General features: G+C 32.9%; 2 protein-coding genes across 2 annotated transcripts; one reads left to right on the top strand and one right to left on the bottom strand.

Annotated features, from left to right (window-relative positions):
* Positions 1–9,723: 9,723 nt before the first annotated feature.
* LOC110632623 (BTB/POZ domain-containing protein At4g08455) lies at positions 9,724–12,470 on the top strand. The gene is given in 3 exon segments (XM_021780899.2): positions 9,724–10,389; positions 11,809–12,247; positions 12,250–12,470. Coding segments are annotated over 3 exon segments (849 nt in total). The 5' UTR covers positions 9,724–10,044; the 3' UTR covers positions 12,315–12,470.
* A 1,211-nt stretch (positions 12,471–13,681) lies between these two features.
* LOC110632624 (probable calcium-binding protein CML44) lies at positions 13,682–14,568 on the bottom strand. Its single transcript, XM_021780900.2, has one exon. The coding sequence runs from the start codon at positions 14,481–14,483 to the stop codon at positions 14,028–14,030; it is 456 nt and encodes a 151-aa protein (XP_021636592.2). The 5' UTR covers positions 14,484–14,568; the 3' UTR covers positions 13,682–14,027.
* Positions 14,569–14,799: the final 231 nt, after the last annotated feature.

Below are 14,799 nucleotides of genomic sequence, written 5' to 3'. Positions count from 1 at the left end.
AATTATTAATGTTCAATTAGTTAAGTATAAATAAGAAAAACAGAACATAAGAAGTTAAACGAGCCGAGAGTCATAGCGATGGGTAACCTTTTCGGGAACGACTGTGAAGTCATTTTAAACTCAAATTTCGAACCGTAAAATGTGACGCCGCTGTCCTTAGGACCCTTATAAACACAGTGGAAAGGAGAAAATCACGAAAAAGAACCGTTAAGACAGCCAAATAATTAGGTCAGAGAGCCGGAAGAAATATAGAATTAATTGCAAATCGGGATGAACCGGCGAGGGGCAATTTGGTCAATTGACCCCGAGAGCTGACTCCTGACCTAACTGTCAAATAAAATCGGAGAAAAGAAAACTTCGGGATCGAGAATTAAATTAAAGAACTAATAGAAAAATAAATAGAAAAAAAAAAGAAAGAGAAAATGGAAAAGTCAAAAGGTGATGACATCATGCATGACCTCATGCATGATGCCATAAAGAATAAAATTAATTTATTTACTTATTTGGATTTTTGGTCTTCCTAAAGAGATAAAAGACAAAAGAAAAGAAAAGAAAAAAAAATTAAAAGCCTTATCTTCCTCAAAGTGCCGCCTCCCATCCTTCTCTCTCCCTCACCATTGCAAATCTCATTTAAAGCTTGCTTCAAGCTTTGAAACCATCATTAAACCCCAAATCCTCCCATACTTGCTTCACAAAAACTTGATTTAATCACTTGAGAGGAAGATTGGTCATCAAAGAATTGAAGAAAATTGAGAGGAAGTGAAAGTTCAAAGACACCTAACAAGGTTAGTAATGTAAACTTCAAGTTTTTAGTTTAATTAGTGTATGTATATCATCAAGAACATAGAAACAAACTTAAAATGAAAAGAAAAATTGGTTGAGGGACTAAACTGATTTTCGGCCAGCTTGGTTATGAGGATGATTTGCATGAATTGAATGGTTTGAAAGGGGTATATAAACCTTAATTAGTTGAATGACTATGGTTAAAGGCATGGAATCAAGTAAATGCAAAACTTAGTGTGAATTAGGGTTTGGATATTAGGGTTTAGGGACCAAAAATATGAAGAAGTGCTAAATGATGTCTTTGACATAGTTTAAGGAGAGAAATAGTCATTTGTGACCTAATTAAGTGTGTTAGAAGTGTTTGAATCAAAGCTAAATTCGGATTGGGTATGCACCATGACCAAAAGTCAACTTTGAGGGACCAAAAATGGAATTTTACAAGTCCAATTGATATGAGATCAATTGGGAATGAAAATAGGCACTAAATGACACAATTTTCATTTAGAAAGCATGTCCAAAAAGTGATTAAAACCTAGTGAACAAATTGACCAAAGTTGAGAAATCACAGTCTGCCTCTGCACAAACTGACCAAATGATTAGTGTTTGTTCATTTGGTCATAACTCGAGCTAGGCAGGTCAAAATGACCTGAAATTTTACCAGCGGTTAGATGAGATATAGATCTAAAACTTTCATGAAGAACACCAACACAAATTATATCATTAACCCAATCAAATTATTGAGCAAAATTGAGTTCCTGAATCTGCAGAACTGCAGATTTGCCATATGAACAGTAAAGTTTCAATGGCTATAACTCTCTCTAGAAAACTCCGATTTAGGTGATTCTTGAACCGATGGAAACCTAAGACATAGTAGAACATTTCATATGAAGAAAATTAGACCAAATTATGGACTTAACTTGATCAAATTGCAGAACGAAGTTGGATCAATAAATCTACAGAACCAAATTCTGCAGCATGAATAGTAACTGTAATTTGAGTATAACTTGAGCTACAAAACTCTAATTAGAGTGATTCAAAAAGGAGAATAAACTTAATACAATAGAGAACATTTTCTATGAAGAAAGTTTTACCAAATTCCAACAAAAAAGTGACCAATGGAACAATGCAACCTTAGACACCAAAACTGAAAATTTGGCAATTTTGCCTAAAAGACCTAAGTTTCGAGAAAATGACCAAAACCAACAAATTTAGTGACCAAAATGTGGTATGTGGGTGAAGTTGGAATTCCCATACCTATTAAGCCTTAGAAATTCAACAATTTGACTTGAATAGTATAGTGAATAGTAACCCGAAACACAAAATTTCAAGAATGTCGAGTTTAACACGTTAGAGCTAGGTAAAGTGAAGTTAAATTTATTTTTGGATTTATGCTAAGTTATGGTATTGAAACACTGTGAAATTGTGTGTTTCAGTGGAAAAGAATACCTGGACAGAACCCGAGGAGTCGAGTCAAGGCCAACAGGCGACTCGTTTGAGGTTTGTGCACAACGTATAACTTTTGTAAATTATTTCAGCATATTGTTTTGAATAATTTGAATCAGTGAATTATGACAATTTTTATGATACTTTGATTTAAATTGTGGAAGGTTAGTTGTGTATATTTGAAATGACAATGTTTAGCAAATTGTTAAGATAAGTTTTGAAACCACAGTGTAATGACCATATATTTGAACACCTCATTAGCACGACTAGTGGGGGTAATTAGTTTCCAATTTTGATTCCTTCTCTGGAGAAGTGTTGAGGTGTGCCAGTAAAAAAGGATGTGAATGGATATCCATATATTTGAGCTAGCTAGCCTTGTGATGTGATTTCTCTTTAGCCTCTGGCTATTGAGATTCTATTTGTTTCGAATGGCATGATTTAACTGTGGGTTTTATGAAATGTGTTTTGATACTTTGAAATGAACTTGCTTTGCATTAAAATCTCATAATTCATGTTTTGTGTTTAATGCTCATGTTTAGTTAAAATTTTGAATAAATGTGATTTATATTTTGCATAAAGATTATTTTAATATGTTGTGCACCACTGAGTCCTAGTACTCAGCGATAGCTTCTATTGCTGTCGCAGATACAGAGACTAAAGGAGCAGCAAAATGAGCTGCTAAGGATTAAAAATCATTCAGCTTGAAGTTATCGGGTATAATTTATACCCTAATTGTGAATATTTCTTTTGATGTATGTATTGCATATAAAAGTATGGACATGTAAATGGGTCTTGAGCAGTTTGTACAAAATTTGTATGAAGTTTATAATAAAGTTTAGTTTGTATTTCTTTTGATGTAAATTTTGTAAGGATGTATATAAATTGTTTTGTCTCTAATGAAAAATGAGTGGAACTATTTTATTTAATTTGAATGAAATGTATTGCTAGTATTTTGAGGATTATTGAATTTTAAACTTGAGAAATTGATTGAAATGATTATGGAGTTATTGAAATGGATTGAGTTTGATTGTGAAATTGAAGTAGTTGTTGAGAAAACATTTTTAGAAGTGCTTTTTACAGGTATTTGAAGAACTGTTTTCTTAAAGTATAAACGAAACTCTGTCAAATTTTTTATAAAATTTGTGGAAAAATAAAATGGGCCAAAAGTTTTAAGTAGTTTTTAATTTCAATTATGTTTTAAATACCTATTAGAAAACGCTCGCCACTTATCAAAACTAAGAAAATTATTTTAAAATCTCTTGTAGGGGTACTTAATGAATTATCGGTAGGTGAAGTTCGATAATTCATTAGGTATTCTACGGGATCATGTTATGCCTTACAGAGGGGTAAGGTGTGACAAGCATTATATAGTGATGATGACGATGATGAAACTCGACAGTTAGTAATAACAACAGTTGGTGCTATATATATATATATATATATATATATATATATATATATATAAAAGCTTGTATGGTCTCGTATCAAATGGGTATAAAATGGTTGTTAGAAATATTACAAGGTCAAGGTCATTGAGATTGTTGCATAAATATGTTTAGGATGGACAAAGATACAATGATACAATTAAGTTTCGACTTGGAAAGTAAATATGAGTTGAAATCATCAAGAAGAATGTTTATAATTGAGAAATTTGCTATATTTCTATATACCATCACTCTTATGCTTCAAATAGACATGCGCGAGAAAGATTTCAACATTTTGGTGAAAAAATTAGTTGAGGTTTTAGGCAAGTGTTACATGTTTTAAGTTTGATATCAGTGGATTTCTAAAGCCCATAGATCTAGAGTTCAATGACACTCCCACATAGATATTAAATGATAGAAGGCACATGCCCCATTTTAAGGTAATGTGCATTATCTCAACCATTTCTTAAACTATCTTAACCTTATAACTAATTATAGCCAATTGGTTCATATACTCTCTTTAGGATTGTATTGGTATAATCAATGGCAAACATGCATGAGTAAGTATAGCTCTTAAAGAGCAAATTAAATTCCATACATTTGAAGAAAATAAATTCCAATGCAAAATATTATTGCTACTTTTAACTTTGATATGCTATTTACATTTGTGTGGGTAAGATGGGAGAAAATAGCACATGATGCAAGGATTTTTTTTTTTAACTGCTATTAATAATTTAATTATAAATTTCCGAAACCCCTTGAAGGTAATTTATAAAAATACTTTTTTAAGTTAATATATTTTAAATGCGGTAATTTAACTATATGTTATTATGAAATAGTCATAAGAAAATATTAATTAATATAGGCTGAAAATCCAAATATGAATGGTTATCTTAAACCTTATAAAAGAGTAAGATATTATTTTCCAAAATTTACATGTGGCCAACTACCATCAGGACATAAAGAAAATTTTTAATTATGCACATTTTTCACTACGAAGTGTTATTGAAATGACATTTGGTGTGTGAAAAAATAGATGGCATATATTTAATAATATGCCTATATATTATTATTAATGCTATCAAATACATATCCTTTTGTTATTCAATTATCATTTAAAATAGTATGATAAAACTTTATTTATATTATTTTTTTTCCCTTAAAGATAGATAGATTCGTTAGATTAAAAACATGAGTTTAGAGCCAAAATACAAAGACTTAAAACAAGTTTGACAAGCTGATAGATACAATTGAAGAATTGGCCCAAACAACAAACTCAACGAACTTAAAAAAGGCTCTGTATACTAACCCATCGAAAAGCTTAGGCCTAAGAATTCCAAACCTTAGCTAGGTAGGAACCCTCTTCCTATAGAGAATAAGAAATTGTTGCCAACCATACCAAATTGCATCATCGAGGAACTGCATGTCACACCTTACCCCTCCATAAGGTATAACATGCTCCCGTAATACACCTAATGAATTACCGTACTTCGCCTATCGATGACCTATTAAATATACTACAAGGAATTTTAAAATAATTTTCGATCATTTTTATAGTGGTGGGACTTTGAATATTTATTAAAAAGTCTTTATTTGAAATTTTGGTCATGGATCAAATCCTCGATTAAAATTTGGTGTTACGAATTTTTTTCAAAATTTCGACAGAGTGCCGGCTATATTTTGAGAAAACAGTTCTTCAAAACTTGAAAAGAAAAACACTCCCAATATTTTTACTTAACCACAACTCCAATACAAATCATTTTCATCTCCTAATTCAACACAATCAACTCAATTCAATGTTCAAGCCGTACTTTTCATAAGGAAAACCATACATGGATTTCAAAACTCATAAAGAAATTTGAATATAATACTCATTAGGGTAATAAAATTAATATTATAAAAATATACAGGTAAATAAAATCTCAAATTAATATTACAATAATTTTCATTTCATTACATACCAAAATAATATTACAAGAGTTTTTGTATAACTGCTCAAATATATTACATACATATAATTACATGCATACATTAAAATCTAGTATACAAATGTATACTTATAATATACTCGTAACTAGTCCCAATGTGTCTTCAAGGCACGGCTACAGGAAATCTTACTTAGCTGCTCTATCTTTACTTTCACCTGCGACAGCATACAAAGCTATCGTTGAGTGGTGAACTCAGTGGTGCACAACTATAATTTAAAACATAATACACTATACATTGATAAAATTTTAACAAAGAATTTGGAAGTCTTTAAATTCATCAAAATTTCAAAAATCAAAATATCTGCTGCCAATAATACCAATCATTTGTCAAATTATAATTGAACATTTAAAATAATTCCATCATTTTCTGGAAATAAATATTAATTTTACTAAAATCAATTATGCACAAATCTTATTTTAAATCACAATTTCTTACTATTCAAAAACCATTATTTATCTCACTAACTATGCAGGACTAATTTGTAAGGGTCATATTCAAAGTGATTCTAACTCCCTATGGTCGGAAAGATCGAATCGTCGTGTACATTACGACACCACAATAATGTAACTTCCGAAAGGGTCATGAGAAACTTAGATCTAACCTCTAATAAGAGAATAATCCAAACATGTGCACGTACCATGGTAATCAAAACAAAGCTAACTCCAGTGTCTCCTCAACAAATGAGGGACGGGTAATAACTTAGTCAAGTATCTATAGTGAGATACAAAACACATCATGAATCTCTTTGTCCTTTTTGTGAGCATAAATCACAATACAATTCAATTCAAAGTCAATTCTAATATCCAATAATTTTTTTTTATGACCATCACAATTCAAAACATATTTGATTCATTTCCCATGTTAAGTATAAACCAATTTTCAAATCAAAATTTCCATATAAACCATGTAAACGTATTTCAATTAAAATTTTTCCAAAGCCAGTTTCATTCAATTCATAACAAAATAAAAACATAATTAATTTAATTTTCTAAAACTAAAGTCATTCATACCATAACATTTCAATAATCATTGAAATAAATTCAATAATTGGTAAATATAATACATAAAGAAACTAAAATCATTTAATCAAATAAAATATGCAAAACATAGACAAATTAAAACTAGTTGTGCACAAACCTCTTTTGTTGACTCAATTTACGCAAATTTTCGTTTCTCCTTTGAAGATCCATTTCCAATTGAAATACATAAATTTAAAGTGCTTCAGCATCCATTCAATCCATTTCTAATAACTAATTTCAATAATTTTACTTTTGCAGTCTTATCCTACCTAATACGATTCTTAAATTCGATCCTTTACATTTTTGTGTGTAGTGGCACTATTCATGTCAAAATGTTGACTTCTTTATACTTAAGGGGTATGTTAATTCTAATGACACCCACATACCATATTTTGAGTGTCAAATTTGTGGCATTGATTGCCAATTAAATTTCCAAACTACCTAAGTAAAATCCCAAAAATTCAGTTTTGGATCACAAGTTTCTGCTGTTCTATTGGTGTTTCTACAATGAAATTTTGGCTAAATGTCTTTCATCAAAGTTGTTCCTTAATGTCTTATTTTTGAATCACTCCATTTAGAGTTTTATAGTCCAAGTTATGCCTATTTTTCTAAGGCTGGCCAGATTGGTCCAAACTCAGAATTCTGGGCACAATTCTGATTTTGGCAGTTTTGGTGTGCCAATTGTAGCTTACTTTTCGGATTAGTTATGGTCAGAATTTGAGTATGTATTTTTCATAAAAGTTGTATTGCTATGTCTCAGCTTTCCATTGGTATAAAATTCAGATCATTTGGACCTTTCTACACCAAGTTATGGCCAAATGAACAAATCATTTGATCATTTTTGTACAATGGCAGTTTGCCAATTTCGGGTTTGTCCTGATTATTCTCTAACTTAGTGTCACTTTCAGGGCAGGGTTTCTGCACAAAAATTGTGGCATTATGTGTCTACTTTCATCTCCAATTGACCTCATATCAATTGGTGTGGCAGAATTACAGTTTTGGTCCCCTAAGTGGACCAAGGTCAGGCTGTCCAGAATTGGACTATTACCAATCCGAATTTGACTTAACTTCTCACCATTTAAACACACCTAATTGGTCCCAATTGACCATTTTGAGTCCCAATTAGGTCAATTTAGTTCAATTTCAAAAATTTCTAATTTTCCCCCCAATTTTCAAGTGCCATAAACCCTAATTTCACAATTTGGTATATTTTATGAAATCAAAGTGTCATAGACATCTTTCCATACTCAATTAAATATGAATATACCATTAATTCCAACAAACTTCACCAACCCTAAACCTACATATGCTAACTGAAAATCTCTTCACTCCACACAACCATGTTTTTTTTTTTCTCTAATTTATTCATGTAAATCACCTATTTACAACTCTAATTCATGTATTTGTAGTAAATTTTGCTAGAAATAGAAATTACCTTTACTTGAGCTTTTTAATCTTCAAATTCCTTCACTTTTTCTTCTTTCTTTCTCCTTCAATCTTCCAATCAAGCCTCAAGAGCAAGTTTTTCTTAAGAAAGTTGTGAAATTGATGGAAATTTTTAGGGTTATGAAAGCTTGGAATAAGCTTCCATGGTGAAAGAAGAGGAAAGAAAATGAAAGAGAGAGAGATGAGGGAGTGGATGGCAATGAGAGGTGGAAGACAAAGATTTTATTTTCTTTTTATGTATATTTATGCAAATTTTGACTTAGTGAATTTAGTTAATTAAATTAAAATTAATTTTGATGTCATGCATGATGTCACTTGTATGATGTCATTATTCCTATTTTCTTTTCTTTTTTTTCCTTTCTTTTTTTATAGTTCTTTAATTTAAATATAGATTTCAAAATTTTCATTTCTCATTTTTTATTGGACAGTTAGGTAATGAGTTACATTTAGGGATGAATTGACCAATTTGCCCCTCACCAGTCTGATCCGGTTTATCAATAATACTATATTTATTCCGGAACCCTGACCTAATTATTTGATCTGATTCTCAATCTTTTTTTGTGATTTTTACATTTTCCGTAGCTTCACAATTTTTCTTAGGCCTGCGGTGTCACAATGCCTCGTATGAAATTAGAGTTTTGACCGATCTTGCAGTTCCTTCCTGGTGCGGTCACCTATTGCTATGACCCCTGACTCATTTAACTTTTTATGTTCTATTTTTCTGATCTGTATTTAACCTTTGGGTAATCACTATTAATTTTTATTCAGGACTTTTCTAGGTGACTTAAATATGATTCTAATCCTCGTAATTGTCCGGACCGACACCGATTACTGGAACAGTGATTTGCATAGGACTATGCACGTAGGGGTGTTACACTGCAGACTGAGGGAAGCTTAAAGGCCACTTAAGACTTTTGGTACCATTCCTAGTGACGTCGACAAACTAAGACAAAGAACTATAGAAAATGCTGCATGCAAAATCAAGGGCCATGGGACGAATGTAGAGGAAACAGGCGTGGTAGAGCTCCAACTTACTTTTTATCACCTTAAGGTATCGGAAAACCCATAAAATATGTTGTAGAGTCCTTGGGAATACCAATCTCAAGGAGATTCTCACTTTCTACCTATAAAAACCAAGACCAACACAAGCAGAGAAATAATAGGCAGAAAAATAAGACATAACATAAATACAGCCTAAAAACGCAAGTCGCCCAAACAAAAACCCTATCACATTAAGGGCATGTTTGGCATTGCTGTTGAAAAAATTATTTTTTTAAATATACTAGTTAGAGAATGTTAAAAAATAATTAAAAATTAAATTTAATCAGTTTTAGTTATAAGAATACTAAAATAATAAAACAATTTTTTTTAAACTGTTTTTCTCAAAAATATCTAAAATAGTATTTTTATTCAAAAAAATAATTTCAAACTCTGAAACTCAATGTCAAATAGGACTTAAGTCCGTGTGACTTAGGAAGAACAAAAGATTTACAATTTATGTATAATCACTATCCAGTGAGGAAAAGGTTATACCTAACAAGGAACATGAAAGCCATCCCCCACCCATAGGGAGCTAGTGGAAATCCGACAAGAGTCTCAAATGAAGGAACACCTACAACGTAATAAGGAATATGAAAGCCATCCCCAACTCACAGGGGCAAAGAACAACCATAGAAATTCCAACAAGAGTTTCAAGCAAAGGGATCAATCGAGAAAAATTTTCCCTCTCTCAACAAATAGAGATTCTTTTTATTTAAATTCGATTTCCATGCACCTTAAAATTAGGACACAATATATAATAAGATAAAAATGAAAATTCTAAACATTTATATATTGAGTTGATAACGAGGCAAGTTTTTCCCAAATAGAATAGTGTTTTTTTTTTTTTGGGTAGAAAAATAGCTTTTTAATCTCGGACGCTTCTGGAAGAATCCCAGACGATGAGAGGCCACCGGTGTGAGCAATCCCGGGTGGAAACCGACACCGATACGGATTCCGAAACCGAAACTATGCGGTGCATTTCGTGCAAAGAGGAGTACGGGACGATTGACGCCGGAACGTGCAAGGAGTGCTACGAGGAGGCTAGCGAGACCGAAGAAGAGCTCAAGAGAGAGATCGAAGATCTCAAAGCCAAAGTTGCCTTCTTGCGATTCTGGTCTCCACTCGATCACCACCACAGCAATAGGTCATTTGGACCATGCTTCACCGACGTTGTTTTGGTCGCCTCCTCCGACAGTGGGTCAACAGGGTCCCCTGCGCCTGTCCCCGCCCATAAGGCCGTTTTGGTCAGTACCCATATCCCCAATTTGGATAACTAGCGTTCTCTCGCTGTCTTAATACTTGTTTGATGATAAATGAGAACGGCAGTTCATCGAATGACATGGTTGGTGAATGGTGAATGTGTGTGCGTGTTGTTGAATTTTGATTTTTTTATTGATTGCTTCTCACAAGTGCTTTGATTGTAATGCGTAAGGTCGTCTAATTGAATGGTTTTGTGTTTTTGTTCTAGATCTAAGCGAGTCTTCTGACATGTTTGTGCAGACCACTGCAAAAACTAGCAAGCTCACAGTCAAGATTCTATAATTTTTAGACAATAATACTTGAGAAAGGAAGTTAATTTCAAGTAATTGGACCTTTTATTTGTTTTTCGTGCCATGATCAACCTGAAGTGATCTAATGGGCAGAAATGAGAATATTTTAGTCATCTATGCAGATTATGGTTATGTTTACATGTCCTCTTGTAATGTTAAAGTTGAAAGTCTGATAACTTCTTTGTATTATTTGGTACTATAAAAAGCCAATTCCTCCTTGCTGAAGGCTTTACCGAATTGTGCAGACTCTGAACATCCCATAGTAGTGATGAATATTACTAACTACACTACATTGGCTGGTCCTGTTATTCAACATACTATTAAGATTTTTTTTAGATGTATCATGTATCCATGCTAGTTCACTACGTTGTATGAGTATATTCAATGCCAAGTAGAGACATTTTAATTTTGCGTTTGCATATTTGGTTAGTTCGATATTGCCTATTGTTAGAGCAAAGCGATGCAGCAATGCATCCATACATGCATGTGTATGGAAATATGTGTGCTGTCACTTAAATAACATGTGTCATAAGGTTCTTAATTTTTCTCACTTCCTGCTAGTGAAGAGCAATTCTCAACCTTTTGATATCTGTTGACTTTTCAATCCTACTTTTATCATTGTTTTGTTAAACTTTCTTTAATTTACTTAGCTGTGTTTACACAGTTGACTTGTGATTTGAAATGCTTAATTCCAATTAGTAAAGCCTGTTTACATTTCATCTACTGAATGTAGTTCACTTTTTCACTAGCTTCCTAATTGATTATGTTGAATTGCATTGTTAGCTTGTACTAGACAGTACATCACTTTGCTGACAACTAGACGTAGAAAATATGGATATTTGATTTCAGGAATGAGAAATAGGATACCTGAATTGCAAATAGATTCAATGACATAATTTTGGGACATAATATCCTTCTTTTTAATAACTCTCTGTATATTTTTACTTTTGAGTCTATCCTGGTTACATTTTGTCCTATAGCAACGGTGCATGTAGACATGGTAAGCATAACCATAGGGGAAAAATTTTGCATTTTCCTTCATTGGATATGCTACACACATTGGATAACTTTGGGAAATTTAGTCAGGTTGCTTTTGTACATTTATGTGAACAGGCTAGTCGTTCTCCGGTGTTTCGAGCGATGCTTGAGAATGAGATGGAAGAAAGCCGAAGTGGCACCATCAAGATTAGTGACGTATCATATGATGCCCTTCGCTCATTTGTCAACTATTTATACACTGCTGAAGCATGCCTTGATGAGCAACTGGCCTGCGACCTTTTAGTGTTGGCTGAAAAATACCAGGTGAAGCATCTCAAGAGTTGCTGTGAGAAGTTTTTGGTGTCCAAATTGAACTGGGACAATTCAGTCCCAAGCTATGCCTTTGCGCACCAGCACAATGCTAAGCATTTGCTTGAAGCAGCATTGTCATTGATCACAGACAACATGGACAAGCTTACTAAAAGGGAGGAGTACATGGAGCTTGTGGAGAGGGATCCTCGGCTTGTAGTGGAGATTTATGAGGCTTATCTCTCCAAACAAGTTAATACGGCAGCACAAAGGATTCTTCCATGAAGCCATCTGCAGGTATGGTTCTGTTGGTATATTTCTTTGAATGCTGAAACTTTGCAGTGCATTTGTTGGAAAGTGTCAAGGTGGCTGTTCTGGCATGAGCAGCTATGCATAGTCAGGACAGAATTATAGTTATTGAAATTGTGTAATGGCTCAATGGAATTTAAGTTCAAAGCTATGGCATTTTCTTCTTTCTTTTCCTTTCATCTTTCCATTCTTCCTAATGATCTAATTCGAAATGACAGTTGTGCTTTATCAATTCCCATCTGAATTTCCAAGAATCCATCGGAATTCTAAAACATTTGCAAACATCACTCTTTTTAGCAAGTGCACTTCAAGTCCTGAGCTAAAAAAAGAATCGAGTACCTGGAGTGAGTGGGATGTTAAAATATGGATATGATCGTCTATCCTTTGCCAAGAGACGAAAATTTTTAAAGCTTGGAGGTTAAGATACTATTCTCCTACAGCCCTGGAAGAAAAACAAAGGTTTTAAGCTTGGAGTCACTAAAAATATTCGGGCTGCTGGATTCTCTGATAGAAAGTATTACATATTTACATGCAACTGCTCAGATATCGGTTAAAATTTGCAACCTTGCAAATGCGTGCATTCTTTCTGAAGAAAGATGTGAGAACAAAACAATGAAAGGTGGAAAAAAAAAAATCTGCTCTGTTCTCTGATACTCAAAGCGAAGAGACTATCCATTTGTGAGGGCAAAAAAAAACAATAGCATTGAATTTTCATGCGAGTAATGAAAAGAGCATTTATATGAAATATGATTTCCTTCTCCAGCCTTATGAAGTGATAAAAATGATAAATTTTAATTGCAATTCCTAGTTTGTTATCTATGACAATGTTTGAAGAACAACTAATTATATATCATTAAAAATAAATTAAAAAATTAATATCATATTTTTTCTTTTCTAATTTTATATAAAACTTAAAATTCTATAAAATCCTTTCCTTTTTCTTAAAATTTTTTAAATAATTGTGATAGTGTTGTTTGAAATTTCAAAGTCACGCCCACATGTAAATTGTATGCATGATTTAATGTAGAAAACAATTACCTTAAAAAATAAGAAGTCTTCCTTGAAAATTCAGCGAAGCCATGACATACATGGGTTGGGATTTCAGAAGTCAGAATAGTTGCCTAACGTTTTAAACATATTTATTGTTACAAGTACTTCAATTCATTCCATGGCTAGCTCTTAATTAATGCCATGGTTAATATTACATGAATATTACTGTTGATCATATAATATCAACTTTAGAAATATAACTTTAAGTTCTATAAATATTAAAAGAATAATTATTTATCTTTAAAAATATATCATTTATTTTAAAATTATTGCACTAAAAAGGTTGGCTTGGTAGGTATATATATTTGTTGACAGTTACAAAGGTAGTTAGAGAAGTTGATGCTCGTGGAAAATTACATTCTTTGACAAATAAAAATAAAGTATATGTCTCCCTCACAAGGCTTTTCAAATAAAAGGACTTTGACCAGCACGGCAATGCACTGTATATGGCTCTATGGTTTCCTTCTGCGAAAATTCCAAAAATGACTCGTCCATGGCCGTATCGGCTACAGCACTAGAGCTGTGTTTAGATTACCATGCACAAAATTGAACTCAATTCTATATCAAGAATAGCATATCTATGTGTTACCCGGAAAAGAAATTGACAAGAAAACTCTGCCACAACTTATATGCAGATTAGGACTGAATATTGATGATTGAGGAATGAACTCAAGAACAAGAAGTAGCTAGTTAGCATGCAACATCATGTTCTTGAATTCTTGAAAATCAAGAACTCCGTCAAAGTTTGTATCGTACACATGAATCATATAACTACAATCCTTTCCACTCGTTTCATCCCACAATCCCAGCCTTGACAATACGCTTTGAAGTTCCTCGCAAGAAATGAATCCATCTCCATTCAGGTCGAACACGTTGAACGCTTTAGCAAGGTCCTGTTCTTCCTTCTCCCCTAGTATTTCATTCTTGTCGTCGTTTTGCTTAGTTATGGAGTCGCAAAATGACAAGAACTCATCCAAGTTGAGGCTCGACTTTCCCACCGAAGACTCCAGATCCTCCAGGCTGAAATTTATTCCAATTCTCTCCAGAAGCCAGTTGAGTTCCTCTAGACTCAAAAGACCATCGCCATTTTTGTCAAGGTTTTGGAAAATCCTGTGCAAGTACTTTGTGTTGAGAGGACACATATTACAGAAGTCACCTGAGAACACTAATGAATGATTTGGTAATTAGTGTATATTATTGAGATTCACTATAGCTAAGAGTAATTGCAGCTGCAGGGTCTATATGTAGAGAGGTAACGTAAGAAGAACGCCATAGCCAAGTAAAGATAAGCTCAAGGAAGTTTCCAAGAAACTTCTCTGAAGATTAGTGAAAATTAAATTTTTTTTTTTTTCTGTGTTTGACACACGGGGGAATATTAGACTAGACAAGATAAGACAATTTTGAATTCTCATCAACAGTTCCATGAACGTGACCATATATAAATACACTTTGAATTTA

The sequence above is a fragment of the Hevea brasiliensis genome, chromosome 12, assembly GCF_030052815.1.
Source record: "Hevea brasiliensis isolate MT/VB/25A 57/8 chromosome 12, ASM3005281v1, whole genome shotgun sequence".
NCBI classification, from domain to species: domain Eukaryota; kingdom Viridiplantae; phylum Streptophyta; class Magnoliopsida; order Malpighiales; family Euphorbiaceae; genus Hevea; species Hevea brasiliensis.
Note: the sequence above shows the minus strand (reverse complement) of the source record. Positions and strands in the feature narration are given on the sequence as shown.

Excerpts from the sequence above, each read along its gene's own strand:
- LOC110632624 (XM_021780900.2), bottom strand. The coding sequence starts at position 14,483 with ATGTGTCCTCTCAACACAAAGTACTTGCACAGGATTTTCCAAAACCTT.